At 49.9% G+C, this 18,857-nt stretch overlaps 1 protein-coding gene across 11 annotated transcripts in view; it reads left to right on the top strand.

Annotated features, from left to right (window-relative positions):
• Positions 1–1,562: 1,562 nt before the first annotated feature.
• Positions 1,563–18,857, top strand: part of CD99 (CD99 molecule (Xg blood group)) — a 51,440-nt gene continuing 34,145 nt past the window's right edge. For 4 of the 11 annotated variants that reach the window (XR_005215019.1, XR_005215020.1, XM_037824603.1 and 1 more), the window contains exon 1: positions 1,563–1,891. Coding sequence is in view for 8 of the 11 variants with exons in the window: in XM_037824603.1 (XP_037680531.1) it covers positions 1,825–1,891 (67 nt within the window). In the remaining 3 variants the exon portion in view is untranslated. The remainder of the gene's footprint in view (positions 1,892–18,857) is intronic. The other 7 variants (XM_037824597.1, XM_037824602.1, XM_037824598.1 and 4 more) reach the window with 6 other exon arrangements.

Here is an 18,857-nt window from a genome sequence, read left to right on the forward strand (position 1 = left end):
ATATTATGGATATTACTATTTTGAGCCAAGAAAGGTAGCATTAAAAAAAAAAAAAAAAGAATACCATCCTAATGAATTAGAAACACGTCTTCAAAATGTCCTTCTTGTTGAAAAGAAATTTAAAAGCCTGAAAGCCTAGCAGTCAGAGAGTAAGCATGCATATTTATTATGGCTGTTGATCTTGATCTATGTCCTCAGTGATAAAATGCACCCAGCCTCTATACCCTTCCAGAATATTACTGGTTGGGAGGGAAACTTCAGCCAGAAAGGAGCCCATTTTAGGGGGCTGGAGATCTGCCAGGCAGGGACTGTCTCTTGTAGATAATGCAGCTGAACTGGAAAGCTCACCACAGGGAGAGGTCTTCAGAGCTCACCATGTCTCCAAGTGCCTGGTTTCTTCCGTCTGGCTGCTTCACCCTGAGACAGCCTTCCCCCAAGGTGCCAAAGTGGCTGCAGCAGCTCTGGTTCCCTAGCTCCAGAAAAATCCCTGGGATCTTCTTGTTTGCACTGATTCCATTAGAGTCCAGGACTGTGCCCAGGGGAGCAGAAAGTACTCATTGGCTGAGAATGAGAGCTGTATGGGGAATTAGAAAAAGATGTGAACCTTCAGCTCAGGTTCACTCAAAGACGGACCTTCCCAAAGGCAGGCTTTCTATTAAAAATCATCTCTAGTCATGTCCTTGGCTAAGAAGGAAACACCCTTCCTGATCCACGGGTGTGGTGTAAGATATGTGTTCCTGAAGACGCCAGAGCTCCGCAAGCCTGACTCCGGGGGCGCACAGCCAGAGGCCGCGAGTCCAACCCAGGGGCGCATGGGGGTGTGCGCCAGCGCCAGCTGGACAGGAGATCCAACAGAACCGGTGTCAGGATAGCTGGAACGAACACCCGCGAGGGGCCTTCAGGGTCGGAGCTGGATGGGGTTTTGAGTGTTGCATGCAGGGAAGTGACTCACGGATGTGTGTCAGTCTGCGCTGTTTTTCCAGGAACTTGGAGGAAAATGTTCATCTCTTGAGTCAACACCTTAATTTAAATATATATGGTTAGGTTGGGGTCTGAGGAAGCAGCAACGCCTCAGATGCTGGGGTCTGTCCTCCCGTCCTCTCTAGACCCAGAATCATCCTCAAGCACCCCGACCAGGACGCGGGCAGGGCGCGGGGTCGCTGCCCCCTCCCCACCAGTTGCAAGGCCTTCCCGTGTGCCCCACCCAACCCCCCGCCCCCAGCCCCGGACTTGGGGGATAAGGTGCTGAGGACAGGCGGAGGTGCATCGGAGAGAAATCCCTCTGACGGCTGGGGAAAAGGGAGGCCGCGCGCTGTCCCTCCAAGTCCCCGCCTGCAGCCCCGCGAGCTCCCAGATGGGTTGCCCCAGTCTTGAAGTTAGGTCGGGGTACGAGCTCTGGGGGTAGGGGACATACTTTGCCAAGAAAGGAGAGGTTTCGCTCTGCTCGCCGGCTGGGCCGCCCTGGGGATTTCCGTTAGGGTTGGGGAGGGGGTCCACACTCTCCCCGAAGGGAGGGGGTTTCCCTGCGCTCCCCCTAGGTGCCTCCCGGGGGTTCTGGGTTCTCACGCCTCCCTCCAGCCCCGCTGTCAGTCCCCTCGCGCGGGTTCCCCTAAGGCTCCCGGAGGCCGCGGCCAGGCGCCGAGTGGCCTCGGGGACAGAGCCCGGGACGCAGGCGGGGAAAGCGGAGGCGGGGCGGGAGCGCTTCCCTATCCCCAGCACCCTCCCCGCCCCGGCCCCGCCCCCGCCCCGGCCAGACCAGCTCCCTCCCGCGGCCACCGTCTGAGCTCGCCACTCCAGAACTGCCCCGCGCGCTCGGGGCGCACCATGGCGCGGCTGGCCGTCCTCGCGCTGCTGCTTGTCGGTCTGTTCTGCTCTCTGGCGCCCGCCCAGGGTGAGTGAACGCGGGGGGCTCTCTAGCGGCGCAGGTCGGGAGGCTGGGGAGGGGCTCAAACGGGGGCGCCGAGCCTCCTCCTGCGTCGGGAGGCGGCCGCACTTTCTTTGTTCCAACTCACTTGGCAATGCCCGTCTGGACGCGCCCCAGGGGTGAAGGGTCCGCGCTGGTTTGCAGAGCCGCGAGGGCGGTCAGGACGCGCCCAGGGGTGAAGGGTCCGCGCTGGTTTGCAGAGCCGCAAACTCTCGAGGTTGAGGAGAACTTGACTGCTCCCCCCAGTTCCCCCCAACTCCCCCGGGGACTTTCTCATATTTTCGGTACCCGCATTTGCGTCGCCTCGCCCCTTGCAGGCGCCCCGAGTCCTTGCGACTCGCCAGGGTCTCCTGGGGTCCCGGGTCTCTGCTTGCGCCGTAGGGAGGCCGCCCTGGAGCGGGGACCCCAGCCACGCCCTGCGTCCCGGGCCTGGATTTGGAATCTGGGAGCGAGCCGCAGCGGGGGAGGGGAGGCCGAGCGGGAACTCTGGGCCCGGAAAACGTTCGGAAATCCCGGGGTGCCCGTGCCACCGGGATTTCAGCGTCGCCTGCGCGCGGGGGACTCTCTGAGTTGGTGACCCAGACAGAGGATAGTGTTTTTCTTACCAGATCCTACCTCTGTCCCCGTGGACAATTCGGTAAATATATAAAGTATAGAAAACGAAAGTCTTTGTCACCCCAGCCTCCCACAGAGAACTTAGCTATCTCCTGTTTACTTACTGTGGGGTTTTTTGTTTTTTTTTTCCCCTCTCCTTTATCACTAAAAGTTGGGGTTGTGCTGGCTGCAGCGTTTTAAAACTGCAGCGTTTTTCCATTTCGCGGTGCTTTTTTTTTTCTCTCTTTTTTTTTTTCTTGCTAGTATGGGCACATTTTTGAGCAGCCTTGCAGGCAGTGTCAATCCCAGGACGGCCTTCTCGGCACTGCTCATGGCTTAAGAACATCAAATATGCTGGCGTGGCCTGTGCACCTGGTAGAGAAACCCCCAGAAGATTGGGTTTGAGCAGTGGGGGGGAGGGGGGTGTCTAGCATTGGCAGATTCCGCCCCGCCCGGAGGATTGGCGTATGCGTTTGTTTTACGGAGGATTTCGTAATGGATTGAAGCACTTCTGGTATTTGCCGCCTGTATCCAAGAAAGGGTGCTTTAGGCTGGTAAACTTGAGGAACGATCAAGTCTGGTGCTCGGGAACCCCAAAATAGCTTACAGCTTGCAGGGGAGGTCTGAAACTGGGGTCCCTCTCTTTGCCTGTCTCCCCAACGTCCTTCTACATTCCCAGCTGCCAAAACCAAGAGGATTTCGTCATAGGGTTTTCTCTGCTGCTCTTTGGACTGCTGAAGGGGTTTTTCCCTTATCTGTCCAGCTATGCATTCATTCACTCATTCATTCATTCATTACTGGGCACCCACTGTGTGCCTGGCACCAGGAGGATAAATGAGAGAAGATTCTGTTCTTCCAGGAATTTACAATTACTGAGGAAGAGAGGCATCTAAACAGGAAAATTGGACACAAGCCATCAGGTATAATTGTCACATAATTAAAGAGCTCATGGTTGCAAATCTTGCCGTCTGAGGGCTTGAATGTTTTCTTGTTGTTTTAATTAGAGAAGTTATAGTTTTACAGAAAAATCATGCATACAATGGAGTTGCCATATACCCCCCATTATTAACGCTATGGTTCACTTGTTACAACTGATAAAAGAATATTGAAACAATTGTATTAATGACTATAGTCCATAATTTATGTAAGGGTTCACTGTTTGTGTTGTACCACCTATGTGTTTTTTCTTTAATTTTTTATTCTGAATTTTTTTTTTCTAGTAACATACTGAATGGGGCTTGCAGTGATGGTAGCAGTTTTGCTGGCAGATCTGGGGTTCCAAGCCAGGGGCACCCTCATATTCTTTGGACATCTAATTATACAATGTTTCAGCAAATCCAAGGCAATGTTAGCCCGGAATGGTCTCTTTGGATTGCAAACTGTGAGATTTGTTTATTATTTCGGCAGGCAGGACTGAAGCTTCTGGTGGCAGAGATGGGGGAGAGGGTGGAGGGCAGGGAGATGTGGGAGCAGGGAGGTGAGAAGGAGCAAGCTTCTCCCACAAAGAGCAGGCCTGACCTTGGGCGTGGTTGTTCTCCTTGGACTCTCTCCCATTCATTGCCCATCCCCTCCTAACACACACACACACACACACAGACAGACAGACAGACACACACACACACACACACACACACACACACACACACACACGAGCTGAGCGTTTTGGGGATGGGAGACTATTCCAAAGATACAAATGGGGTTTTACCAGAAAAGTTTGCTTTTGAGTGGGTGGAACTTAGAACACACTTTCTTATAGAAATGTGTCTGGCTTGGTTTCCATTCTGCCCACTGAGCCTGCCATGGATCTTAAGTGCTGCTGTGCCACACTCTTGGCTCCCCAGGGCTCTGTGGTCCCAGATCCTCAGAAATTCTCCCAAGAGTGGGTGTGGGGGCCATGAGGCTGCAGAAGGAAAGAGTAGACTCTTTAGCTTTATAGAGAGCAGACTTCCCAACCAGGCAATGCCTACAGACATTTTGGGTTGCCACAACTGGGGGAGAGGGGGGTGCTACTGGCTTCTAGCAGGTGTGGGGAGGCTCACAGATGTCTTACGATGCACAAGAGAGCCCCTGCATCAAAGAATTATCTGGCTGCAAATGTCAGTGGTGCTTGGGCATAGCATTTGGAATTTGCATGTGTAGGATGCTGGTGGGCGGGTGCCTTGGCTGAACTGCATTCATGACAGACTGTAATGTGGTTGCAGTAGCTGGAGTTACTGGAAATCAATGAGTGTGAAAGTGATTGGAGCATATTGGATGGGATTCTGTGAGATGGATTCAGGAGCTCAGTCCTGGGCCAAACATGGAGCCAACTGCAAAGTCAGTTTTATTTTTTTATTTTTTTTTTCCCCTGGGCCTTTGGGCAGTGGCCTTTGCTATTTGAAAATGCAAACACTCCCATCCACTGAAAGGAACTCAACAATGCCAGGGCAGACGTGGGCTTGTTTTTCGCAGTTTCCTCTTGGCCATGTCTTGTACCCCTGTGGGTATCTGTCTGTCCAGGCCATTAAGAGAATGTTTCTGGCCTTTTAATTGTCCAGCAGCCTCCATCCATCCTAGCCCTTGCCTTCATATGTCACCTGCACCCTTGGCTTTGATGAAATTTAATTACATTTTATTTAACTTGGTGTGTTTGCTTTTTCCCCTTTCTCTGCTTATAAAGCTTGAACACATTTCACCTTGGAGAGATTAACATCCATGATCTTTGCTTTTTTTTAAATGTAATTTTATTGATATGTATTCACGCACCATATTTTCCATCCAAGGAATATGATCTATGGCTCACAGTATCACCACATAGCTGTGCATTGATCACCACAATCAATTTTAGAATATTTTCACTACTCCAAAAATAAAAGGAAAAAAAAATAAAAAATAAAAATAAATAAAAATAAAAAACACCCAAAGCATCCCATACCCCTTATACCACCTCCCCCCCCATTTTTTTTCTTTGTCTTTATTTGATTACTCATATGCCCATATGCTGGATAAAAGGAAGTGTCAGTCACAAGGTTTTCACAATCAAATGATCACCCTGTAAAAGCTATATGGTTATAATATTATCATCAGGAATCAAGGCTACGGGATTACAGTTGAGAAGTTTCAGGTATTTCCTTCTAGCTATTCCAATACACAAAAAACTAAAAAGGAATATCTATATAATGCATAAGAGCAACCTCCAGAATGACCTCTCCAACTCTACTGGAAATCTCTCAGGCACTGAAACTTTATTTTGTTTCATTTTTTCCCCCGCTTTTGGTCAAGGAGGCTTTCTCAATCCCATGATGCCAGGTCCGGGCTCATCCCCAGGAATCATGTCCCACTTTGCCAGGGAGATTTACACCCCTGGGAATCAGGTCCCACATTGAGGGGAGAGCAGTGAGTATATTTGCAAAGCTGGCTTAGGGAGAGAGGCCACACACAATATTTTGAGAAAGTCCTTTTCTTCAAGATTGTGCCACCACATTGGATGTGGCTTCGTCGTTATCTGGTGGAATCTCTGGGTTGGCTGCAGTGACCAAACATTTGGCACTTCTTTTCATCTGTGCCAATCTCTTGGGTGAAAGACGGTAGCTAATCAAAGATTCTGTTTGCATTCACAGAACTATTGCTCTCTTTTCGCTTCTTTACATGCTGTAGGACTTCCTCTTCTTGAATTTCCTGTTCACGTTTTTCTGCCTAGTTTTCATATTAGTTTTGGAGATCACACATAGGTGTGTTCCAGCTTTGTTTCAGGGTTACTACCATCTCCTGTAGTCCCCTCAGGGAAGTTATTGACAATTCTCCTAAACAGGAAGCCAGAAACATCCCTCTCTCTTCCTCAAGCTAGACAAAGCCCTCAAACCGGTGATTCTCAGACTGCAGATAGAGACCCGTTAGCGAGTCACAAAGCCAGCCACATTAAAAAGGAAAAAAAAATAGATTTGAGTAGGAAAACATCAGCAGGCAGCACTCACACCTTGCTAAGTAGACATTCCATTTCCGTTCGGTTTTGTGAAGTCACTTAGAGTCACAGTCGATCTGCAATCTTTCGAGAGCAGATGAGTTATTCCAGGGGTGCTTTAAGAAAAGAATTAACTGAAGTTGTTTGAAACACAGCAGCCCCTCTTGAAGAGGCAGAATGTGTATGAGGCTGTTAAATTCCCCGTGCTTGGAAGAAAGACACGACTCAGCTTTAGAGAATACGGCCAAAGAACTCTGGCTTCTTTTGTCCGTTTCCGTGTCTGAGTGTTTGTGGCACTGTCTAAATGTGCTCTGGCAAGATAGTCATCCGTAAGGGACTGCAGACTGGAAAATGCAGAACTTTCAACAAGAACACAGTGAACCGTAATTGTTAATGCCCATTGTCCTCATAGTAAATGGAGTTGGCCGAGGAGATGTTTTTTAAACACTGCCAGAACCCAAAGATTGCCAGTCAGCAGTTGTTAGCTTTCTTCTTTTAGAGAAGGACATGGGCTCAAATCTAGATATGAATTAAAATGGTCTCTTTTTTATTTATTCAGCACAAAATGTAACTCACCTGATGAAGAGGTACAGGAAAGAGGATTGTCAGATCTTTTTTCCTAACTTTTTATTTTTAAATAACTTCAAACTTACAGGAAGTTTGCAAAAATAATGCAAAAACAAAACATGGGACTCCAACATACCCCCAACCAGATTTTATTTGTCTGTCATTCTATCTATCTATGTATCTATCATTCTATTTATCAATCATCATTCTATCAATCATCTATCTATGTATTTACCGGTCATTCTGTTTATCATTCTATCTATATTCTATTTATCTATCAATCATCTATGTATTTATCTATCATTCCATTTATTAATCATTCTATCTATATTCTATCTACCTATGTATTTATCTATCAATCATCTGTCTCCATCTGTGTCTGTCTGCCTATCAATGTATCACATATTTTATCTATCAACTATATATATATCTATCAATCATCTATCTCTCTATATATGCACATCTACTATCTATCTGTCATCTGTATCTATCTACATCTTTCTATCTATAATCTATCACTCATCTTTTTACCTCTATCTCTATGCCTGTCTCTATTATTTAATCATTTGAGAGCAGTTTGCATACATCATTCTCCCCTAACATTTAACATTTCTATGTACATTTCCTAAAAACAAGGAGGCCCATTTATGTAACCACCTTAAATACAGCTATCAAGTTCGAGAAATTTAGCATTGGAATAGAGCTTACAGCCAATATTCCAATTTTTTTCAGTTGTTCCAATAATGTCCCTTTGGGCATTTTTTTCTCCATTATTAGATCCAGTCTGGAATCATGCACTGCATTTTAATTGTCCTTGTATCTTTAGTGTCCCTCTCTTTTTAAGATTGTGGTGAGAGAATTGTTAGACTTTTTACACCGAGAACACTCTGTAGTGGGAAGAGGGCAGGGTTTGGGGATGCCTGTTTGGGGTTTGGAGATGGCTGTTAATGGCGTTTCTGGGTGACATGTGGGCTGGGATGCAGCGGTGAGGGCCGAGAGCAGGCATCTTCACATTGGGGAACTTTCTGGAGGACCCTGGCTGAGCTGGACCTTGGAGGTAGCCGGATTCCACCCCCAGCTCCCAGCGCTGACATCTCTTTCCCTTGAAGCAGCTGCATCAACATATGGCAAAGGGTTGCAGTAGGAAATGTACCCTATCTTGCTGTTGTGAAACCACAAGCATTTTCACAGGGCGATGGGTTGCATTCTTTGCATCCCAACAAGATAAGGAGCTGGGGCTTGGTTTGGGAGGGAATTGTGGAGCTGGGTCAGCAGAGAGGAAGATTAGTTTCAAGTCACCCTGAACCCGGGGACAGCAGAGTAAGCTTCTGTGCCCACCTTCTGGAATGTTTCTGCTTGCTCCCCCAGGCTCTCAGGTCCAAGCCTGACTGTAGGTGACAGTTACGTGGTCAGCGGCTGATTGATCTGCTCCTTTGGGTCTAAGCGGTCAGCGGTCAGCGGTGGTGTCCCAATGCCCCTGTGCAAAACACCTCATTATTTCCTCCCCAGTCTGCATCACCTCCTTCAATCTTATCTTTTATGATATGACCATGTGCTCAGACTCTCAAACATAAGCATTGCACTCCATTCCTGACAACTCCTCCGTCCCTGATCTGATCTATTAGTAAATCCTGTGGATTTAATTTGATAAACCGTTCTTGACCCATCCTTTTTCTTCATTTCTGCTTTCTTATTTCAGACTCCCCTCCTTTCCCATCCCCAATAATGTTTCTCCTGGACTAAAACAAGAGCCCCTAATTACTGTGTCCCCAGGACACTTTGGGCACTTGAGGAGGCCTAAAGACTCTCTCAGAATAATTTTTTTATTGCATAAAATAAAATATGTAGGATTGCAAAGAAAATTAAGTATATTAAGCTGCAGCTGTATCCAATGCTTGGGCTAAAAACCTTTGAATGTTGCCACTTGTGTTCCTGCCTTCCTGCTTACTCCTTCTCTCTCTTAAGGCCTGGGTGACCATCAAAATCTGCTCAACTCCCCCAGCCGGGACCCCTGGAAGCCATGATCCCCAGCAGGCTCCCCGGGAGCTTGTAGAAATCTACCGCTCACCTCCACAGACCCCACCCCACATCCTTTGGTTTATCGGTTTGTGTCCTGGCTGCATTGGGGTTTTTAAAAAGCCCCTCAGGGGTTGAGAACTGCTGAACTGTCATTTTACCAAACACTCCATTTTTTCCCCCATAACACTGGATTTCTTGTGACAGTTTTCTTGAGCCCCACTTGCCCTTCTGTGCTGCGTTGCGCTTCTCAATGGGTGTTCACAGCGTTAATGTCATCTCCACGGTAGCCCTGGAGAGGTTTAATGTGGCCCTTTTATGGATGAAGACGTGGAGGTTAGAAGATGAAGTCATGTGCTGAAGAACATGCAGGCAATTCGAGGGAAGAAGCAGCCAGAAGCAATTGGCACCGATGGTAGAGCCGGGGTGGGCTTTGGGGATGGTGTCCGTGGGTGTCGGCTGCCTGGATTTCACTGCAGCCACCTCTAGACTCCCCCAGACAGCAGGTGCCCAGCCCCCTCCCCACCTCTGGAATCAGAACCTCTCGGTTTTTAAAAGCTGGCACATGTCAGGCCATGCCACGGGCAAGTATAAACACGTGCAACGATCTGTAACAGAAATGGAGAAACCGTTATCCAATGCACCTATCGTCTAACACTGTAATGTAACTTTGTTACTCGGCACACAGTCTTTTTAAGGGTCAGGAGAAACCTGTGCCTACTGGGAATCTGCCTTTTTGCATGCTTTCCATTTTTTTCTGGTGGGAGGACTTTGCCACCAGAGGCAGCACTGAGGGAACTTCTGCTCGGGGACGATGCGCTGGCACCCGAGGATGCTGTCCGATGGTCCCGCTGGCCTTCTCCTGGTGACTAGGGGCACTGGCCTGCTCAGCAATGCTCAACGTGGGTTGTTCTTTAAATGCCCAAATTATCTACAAGTGTATCCACTAGAATGCTGGATGGGGCTCACATGGATCACTTCACGTGGATGCTGGTGAGCCCAACTGGGAGCAGCTGTGGTCAGTTTACCCCCCACCCTTTTCTGGTTGGTTCCCCTTTTACTTTCTTGACTTCTGGATCAGCCCCATACTGCCCCAGATCCCATTTCTGTGGGCTCAGACTTTGCTTCCTTTTCCCGCATAACTCCAGTGGGAAGGGAGTTGCAGGAATGAAGAAAGAAAAGAACAGCCTACAGAAAACAGGCATTAGTATTTCATTTCTTTAGCAAACATAAATTTGATCAATTCTTTCAAGTGGGGCAAACATGAAGCTTCATTATAGGGTGACATTTAAATTTCTTCTTAGGTTCTAAGCTATGATCTGCTAAGAAGGAAATCATCGGGTGGAGAAGGGAGGAGAGAAATAGAGGCAGGGAAATAGGATCAGAGAGCGAGCCACAAGGAGATGAATGTCCCGGACTGTCCTGGGTGTGGCTGACTGTAGCCGTGAGGTGACCGAGTGCCAAGCCTGTTCCAGAAGCCAGTGGGGTCCAGAGTACAGAGCTGCTGTCCCTGAGTACCGGTGTGTGTGTGGGGGTGGGGGGTGGGGCAGAAAGAGTGCTTCATGAGTGGCAGCACCAAGCTCTCAAGGAGTGGGCACGTGGACCATGCTGGGACAGCCAGGACACTTGGGCATGATGGAGAGGGAGTGACCTCTGGTAGCTAAAGCAAACACAGCCTGCAAGAGAACGCTTGTTGGGAGAGAGCTCCCTGTGCTTCTTATCCTGGAAGTGAACTCATGTCAGATGAGGTGCTGAGGCCTCTGCAACTCAACCATGCAACCACTCATCCATCCACCCAACCACCCATCAACCCACCTAGCCACCCCCCCAATCACCCATACAGCCACACTTACCCACTCACCCAATCATCCATCAATCCCATCACTCACCCACCCATCCACTCACCCAATCACCCATCCACCCAACCATCCATTCACCAAACCATCCATCAGTCCATCCACCCACCCACCCAACCACTCATCAACCCACCCACCCACCCATCCATCACTTCCATCATCCACCCACCAATCACCCATCCACCCACTGATCCACCCACCCATCCATCCATCCACCCAACCACCCATCCTTCCATCCAACCACCCATCCACTCACTCAATCACCCATCCACCCACCCACCCATTCACCAACCCATCCATCAGTCCATTGACCCACCCACCCAACCACCCATCAACCCACCCAACCACCCATCCACTCATCCAAACACCCATCCAACCATCCACCATCCACTCACCTACCCACCCACCCATCCATCAATCCCATCATCCACCCACCAATCACCCATCCACCCACTCATCCATCAGTCCATCCAACCACCCATCAACCCACCCAATCACCCATACAGCCACCCATCACCCACTCACCCAACCATCCATCAATCCCATCACCCACCCATCCATCCACTCACCCAACCACCCATCCACCCACCCATCCATCCACCCATCCATCCATTCATCCATCCACCCACCCATCCATCAATCCACCCACCCATCCATCCATCCATCAATCCTATCATCCACCCACTCACCCACCCATCCAGTCACCTAACCACCTATCCACTCACCTACCCACCCATCCATCTGTCCACTATCCATCCATCCACCCACCCATCTACTCACTCATCCACTCACCCACCCACCCATCCATTTGCCCCCTCGTCCATCCCTGCACTAGCTCTCTTATGCACCCCTCCAACCTGCAAGGATTAGTCTGCCCTTGCTGGTGGCTGGGGCTCCAGAGAAGAAAGACCTGGTCCGCATCCTCTGTTCTCAGCCCGGGAGTTGATGTGAGTGCAGTGAGGTATGTGCCACTGTGGATGTCAGTAAGCCCTGAGCACCCAGTGGCTTGTGAGCAGAGACTCCCTCCCCGAAGGGGTCAGAGAGGGCTTCTTGCAGGCTCCTGCTCTGTGCAGAGGCTCTTTGAGTGAGCTGAGGGGAAGCCGGATGTGAAGGGGGAGGCTGGGTGTAGAAAAACAGCCAGGTGTGGGCACTTTTGCAGCTGCAGGGAGGCTGTGGGTGGGCTGCCTGGAGGATGCTAGGGAAGCCAGAAGCACTAAGGATGGGGAGAGCTGCAGTTTTTTGTGCACGGTCGTTGCTGCAGGGGCCCGATGGTGAGTGATGTCGATTACCACCACCAAGGAGAGTGGGATTTTAGCTCACAGGACCCGTCTGGGGTCAGCAGCAGGGAGAGTGGGTGGAAGGGGCTCCCCAGACATCAGAGATGGAAAACAGGGGGCGGGTTGGAAACATATTAAGCACATGGAAATCCCTAGCAGTGGTCTGCAGAGTTAGTCTAAATAGGTGTCTCATAAAAAGGCTCAAACACTGAAGCCTGGTCCCACTCCTAAATATTCTGATTTATTGACCCAAGGCAAGGCCAGGGACTACAGCTTATTATTATAAGCCTTTTTATTTGTATATAAAATACCAATATTCCATCACGACAGGATTTAGGAGCTCCCAGTTGCAGGACAGTTGACGTGTGCAAAGCCACCTGTTCAAAAGAGCGCTTTAGCATCTCTGTATCCCAGGCCAAGCTCGTTTTCGGTTGTGCATCCTCAATTAGCCCGGCACTCAGAGCTATAGGGACGATTTGTCCAGCAAGCTCATCACCCTTCTGCAAGCGCCTGGCTGATTTTTTAAAAAAAGAACCAACGGTTTGCCTCTGAAGGATGTGTCTTCTGGGCTGAGGGTGACTCACGTTCTCTGAAAGGCAGAGCCTCCCATCTCTGAGTCACTGTCATGCTCCAGTGTTTAGAGGAAACCACGGAGGGCCTTCAGATTTTTGCTGGTGGGATGGTCTGTTTTCAAGTTGACTAGGAAACAAAACACAGTCACAGTTCAAAACAGCCTCTCTGCAGCTCCCAGCAGACCCCTCCCCAAATGGCGGCTCGGTTCCCGTCCCATCAGGGCGGGTTGTGTGGTGTTTTCTTGTCATTCCCCAGCCCCAGAGGGCCATCCCTGGAGAGGCAGAAGGGAGTTTCTGGCTGGCGGCCCCCAGCCCCCTGCCCCTTGGCCTGGACAGAAGGAGTCGCGACTGGCCGCTAGCTTTGGTGGACGGACGCTTATGATGAACTGGGAGTGTGGTTTGGAGCAAACGCCTGTGAGCATGATGTGGGTGGGTCCACAGGTGTTTCCTGACCATCTACCCTTTTAGAAGATGCTGAGAAGCTATGACTGGGTGATGTGACATTGGTAGCCCACAGCTGAAGGCATTTGTCCGTCCTCGGTGCCCCCACTACACCTCCTGGTTGAAGGGTCTCGGGGCTTCTGCAGAGCAGGAAGCCACAGAAATGAAACCTTTTTGGTGGATTCATTGACAGCCTTCTCAGCTGCATGAAAACAAGAACAGGCCGCTGCCCATCCCTACCTAATTTCCGTGGGGTGGTATTTGTGGGGAGGTCCAGGTATGTGCTTGGGAGAAGCAAATGGTGACAGTGGGGTTGTATGTCCAGGAAAGAGGGGGTCCTGCAGGGTCAGAGGTTGTGAGACAGGAATCTGAAGTCAAGGACCTGAGGCAGAATCACCCCACTAGAGCTTGAGTATCTGCTGTGTGTGCTCCATGTGCAGCGGTGATTTTAGAGTGAACTGAAGGCACGGAGGTGAGCTCTTGCTTGAGTGGTTGTGTGTGTGGGGGGAGGTGCTCCAGGCCTGGGGTTGGAGGTGGAGGGTGGGAGAAGGGGAGGGGGCCAGGAGATTCCTGTTTCCATGCTAAGTCTTGTCTTGCACACCTCCCTGGCTGATTTTGGGTCTCCAGGGTGGGTTTGGGGCCCCGGATGGTGACATGGTCCTAAAAGAGGGTGGTTGAAACCTGCTGCAACCTGGGGGTCATGGAGGTGACTGTGGGGGGTGTGTGTCCCCATTGGGTCTGCATTTACAGGTGGGCTAGGTTTGTGTACAGAGCACCTGGTCAGCAGAAGGGGCCTTGGGGGAAGCCTGGAGTGGCTAAGCCTCTGCAGGGAGGTGTAGCTGGGGTGAGGGGCAGCTTCATGGTGAGACTGGGGTTTAGGGCAGCAGCTACGATGAGGACAGGGACCCAGAGTGAGGTCCCAGAGAGCAGAGGCCAGTGGGTGTCAGCAGGCAAAAGGGGACATGGGAGAGGCAAGTGGGGATTGGGAAGGAAGGAGCCAGGGTCCATATGCAGTGTTATCAGGACACACACACACAGAGGCACATGCAGATGCACACACAATCACACATGCAGCCCTCCTTGTGGCAGGACTCCAAACATCCTATGCAGAGCTGGCGATGCCAGAGTGTTCTAGTTTGCTAATGCTGCAGAATGCAAAACACCAGAGATGGATTGGCTTTTATGAAAAGGGGGTTTATTTGGTTACACAGTTACAGTTTTAAGGCCATAAAGTGTCCAAGGTAACACATCAGTAATCGGGTACCTTCACTGGAGGATGGCCAATGGCGTCCGGAAAACCTCTCTTAGCTGGGAAGGCACGTGGCTGGCGTCTGCTCCAAAGTTCTGGTTTCAAAATGGCTTTCTCCCAGGATGTTCCTCTCTAGCAAGCTTGCTCCTCTGCAAAACGTCACTCACAGCTGCACTGAGTTCCTTCTCTTTAAGACAGCTCATTTATACGGCTCCAATGATCAAGGCCCATCCTGAATGGGTGGGGCCACGCCTCCATGGAAATATCCCATCAGTTATCATCTACAGTTGGGTGGGGCACATCTCCATGCAAACAACCTAATCCAAACGTTCCAACTTAATCCCCACTATTATGTCTGCCCCACAAGATTGCATCAAAGAATATGGCTTTTTCTGGAGGACATAATACATTCAAACCGGCACACAGAGGTTTCAGGGAAAGCAGTTTTGACGTAAAGTTGGGTGTGGTTGAGCTGGGGGAGTGTTGGGGGAGGAGGTTTTTCATGTCCCTGGGCGGCTTCAATCAACATGTTTATTCTCTCCCAGTTCTGGAAGCTGCAGGAGAACCTCTTTCCTTCCCTCTTCTGGGCATTCCTTGGCTTGCACGTGCTTCCCTCCAACCTCTGCCTTCATCTTCACATGCCCTTCTCACCTGTCTGTCTGTGATTCCAGATTTCCTGTTATAAAACCACCAGTCTATTGGATGAGGACCCACTCTAATCCAGTTCAAAGAAACTATTTCCAAATAAGGTCCATGGGGAGGTACAAGGTGTTAGGACGTGGGCATATTGTTTTGAGGGACATAGTGCATCCTGTAAGAAGGGGGTGGGCAGCCAAAGGCCCCCTTGGTCCAGATGTCTGATTGCAATAAGTCAGGCAGCTGGGGAAAGATTTTTAGAGAAGAATGCATGGCACTCTTTTACTCTCCCATCTAACGGAGGTGCCAAGATTTCAGTTCTGCTTTGCCTCAACCTCACGCAAGCTCACACTTGACATGAAGTGAGTATTGGTCTGGGAACTTGCACTGTGTGTTCTCCATTGGATGTTGGGGTAAATGGGGGCACTGAGAGGCAGGCAGGTGGGACAGGGCTGTGGGTCCGGAAGGAGGTGGACTCCCTTCCTGGGTGTGGTGGGGTTTGAGCTTGCATGAGAGCCACACTGGGGACCTGGGGGCGGGACACTACCTCAGGGGCTGCCCGGCGGCTGCATCACCCCAACAATCTGCTGGTGACTTCATTGTGAGCAGAGGCTGGTGCAGGCTCTGGGGAGACTCAGAAAGAAACAAGGCCATCAATGTGGAAACCTTCGAAAAACTCTCTTGCCTCCCTTTATTTCCCCTTTTCCAAGTAAGTGTTTCCTGAAGGTGGGAGTCTATGAGTCAATATAAAGGGCTATGTTTTGCTTTGTTTTGTTTTGTTTCTTTGGTAGTTGCATCTGTAGCTAACTTCTCTATTAGAAATTAGAAGGATTTAAACATTAAAAGCAAAAGGAAACCAATTGTGTTTGACTTTCAAGTCCGTGGGGATTTGGTTTGGTTTTTAGCATTCTAAAGTCTCGCTCTGCTGTTTCTTTCTAAGTCCCTTTTTCTACCCTAAAGCCTAGATCACTTACTCTTGAAATCCCTTTGTATGGGGCAGTTTGCTCTGACATGGTAAACTTGCCCCAAAGATTTAGAAATCCTGTGGCTGGTGCACATCTGGGAGAGCTCAGATGCTGTTTCAAGCAAGGAGCATGTCAAGGAGTTAAAATAGCTCTACACATTGACGTGGAAATGTATGTCCACAAGAATAGTTGATGCATTTGCCCGACGGGATATTTTGCATCCACAATGCCTCCACTTGCTGGTGCATAAAAATCTGTTGCACACCACAGGGAGAACAGGAACTGTGTTTGCCATATCCCATGCCCGTGTGTGCAGTGTTAGCCTTGGGGTTCTGAAACAGTCATTTCCACGTTCTCCAAGTGTGGAAGCAACCAGCTGTGCTTCCTGATATGGGTCCAATATCAGTTGTTTCTGAGTTTCTTCTACTTCCTATCCATTCTCAAGACGTGTTCAGAAAGATATATACACGTACATATGTGCACACACACAAACCCACACGTACACACACACAGACGATAGACAATGGCAGAATACAGCATGTCTGTTTGCATTTCCATAGAATTGAACATATCGTAATAATAAGATGACATCTGTGGGATGTTTGGAGCCTGAAACATTTAGTCCTTACTGAGATTGAAGGGCTGTGTCCTTTTCTTGTGAGGGACGGAGAAACTTGACTTTCACGTCCCCCTCAGTTTCTCTGGCCAAACAGTCCAAGCAAGTTATTTGAGAATGTTCTTAACTTGGCTCTCCCCCCACCCCCACAATCCATCAGAGATGTCCAGATAGAAATGGTATTGAGATTGTTTTAACGAGAAAAGTAGCAATAAGATCAAAGAGCCAAGAAATTATGGCAGTCTTCTAACCCTGTGGAATCACAAGACTTTTTTCCCCCTTTATATGTGCTTTTCTGGGTTGTCTCATGTTTCTATAAAAAATATATTTTGTTTTGTGGATTACAGACAAGTTGCTGATAAAAGGAAGGATTTTGCATTTTGGGTGTCTTTTCCATTATATATTGGACATTGTTATTCTTCTGTTTCAAAGATCCTGCTTTTTAAGAATAATATACAAAATTGCCTTGTTTCCCCACTATTTTAATTTCTGCTAAGCTATAGAGCAATAATAAGTTATTTGAAAGGAGGGCTACTCTATTCGTATTTTTAGGCATGAAAGTGAATATATAGAATGATGCGGCCTTGTCTTTTGTTTCTTGAGGGGGGGGGGGCGGCCGGTTGCTGAACCCTCGGCTCTCGGGATTGCTCGGAGGGTACCGGCGGCGGGGGCTCTTTCCCGGAGGAGGCGAGGGCGAGGCGGGGGACTGGGCCCGGTCCCCGGCGATGGCGTGCAAGGTGTGGAGGGCGGCGAGAAGAAACAGGCGGGACACGTTTCTTTGAGGGTGATGAAGCCAAGAGAGTTTATTAGGGGAGAGTACAAGCTTATATCGGGCGGTTTAGAGGGCGGGGTAGCTGTAGGGGTTAAAGGCTTGGATTGGTTCTGAGAGGGCGCGGAGGTTGTTTGAAAAGGGGCGGGAGTTGCTTCGGCAACGGGGAGGGCGGGAGTTGCTATGGTAACGAAGAGGGTGGAGGGTGCAGGTAAGGCACGGGGGGGGGGGGGGGGGGGGAGGGGGGTTTCTCCGGCAAGCCCTCCCCAACAGTTGTACTTTGGGGTGAGGAAATGGGGCCTGCATTCGGCTCCACTTTCTCAGGCCCGGGGGGCCGTGGAGGGCGCTACCGCCCGTGCCCCACTACCTTTCCTAGGGGCTGATCAGTTCCCCTGGCCCAGGCCCGCCAAGTCGGAACTCGTAAACAGTGTCCCGCATTTCCCCCTTCTTTTCTAATTAGAGGAAGAAGCTTACCGGAGAGATCCGCCAAGGGATGAGGGAAAGGGGAGGTGGGGGAAGGGATAGGGGTAGATGGTAGTCAGAGAGGCTGGAGCTCGACGTTGGTGTGGCGCCCGGGCATTCGAGAGGGGCCTCGCTGCTTGCGGGATGGACGAGGGTGGTGACGCTGCAGAGGGTTAGTTTCTTTAGTAGAGGCGAGTTGTTGATACTGGATTTGCACAAATGATGAAAAGACAGCATCGGCTTGGTTCTTAGCAAGCTGGACAATTCTGCGGATAATGCAGGGCCCTAGGGTGAGAGCTAGAATAATCATTAGTAGGGGGCCGATGAGAGGGAGGAGGTATGGGAGGAGGGGGGTAAAGATGTGGGACCAATAGTTGGTGGTTTCACGGTTTCTTTTGCGTTGTTCTAGTCCCTCTCGGACCTTCTTTAGGCTGTCTTCGGCGAGACCTGTGGAATTGGCATATACACAGCACTCTTCTCCTAGGGCGGCGCAAAGGCCTCCTTCTTTGAGGAGGAGAAGGTCGAGACCTCGGCGGTTTTGGAGCACGACCTCAGAGAGGGAGTTGACAGAATTTTTAAGATGGGAAATAGCGTTTTGTAGGTGACGAATGTCCTCGTCAACAGCCGCCCGGAGGTGAGTTAGGGCGGAGCCTTGACTGGCTAATGCAGCGATTCCGGTGCCAGCGCCTGCAAGACCTAGGAGGGAGGCAATCGTGAGGACGGTGATGGGCTCTCGCTTTTGCAGTGGGGCAGGAGCTGCAGTTCTTTCCAGGCGGAGAAAGAAGTCTTCCTCGCTGTGGTATAGGACCCTAGGGATAAGGACAATTAGGAGGCAAGTTTCATTAGTTGTATTAAGGGTCTGCACGTTAAGGCAGGGGGTAAGTCCTGTAGAGGAGCAGAGCCATTGGGAGGAGTTGTGAGGAATAAGAAATTTGGCAGAGCTGCTGGGAGATGAGTAGTTGGCACAAGCTGT

This window comes from Choloepus didactylus (genome assembly GCF_015220235.1).
Source record: "Choloepus didactylus isolate mChoDid1 chromosome X unlocalized genomic scaffold, mChoDid1.pri SUPER_X_unloc1, whole genome shotgun sequence".
NCBI classification, from domain to species: domain Eukaryota; kingdom Metazoa; phylum Chordata; class Mammalia; order Pilosa; family Megalonychidae; genus Choloepus; species Choloepus didactylus.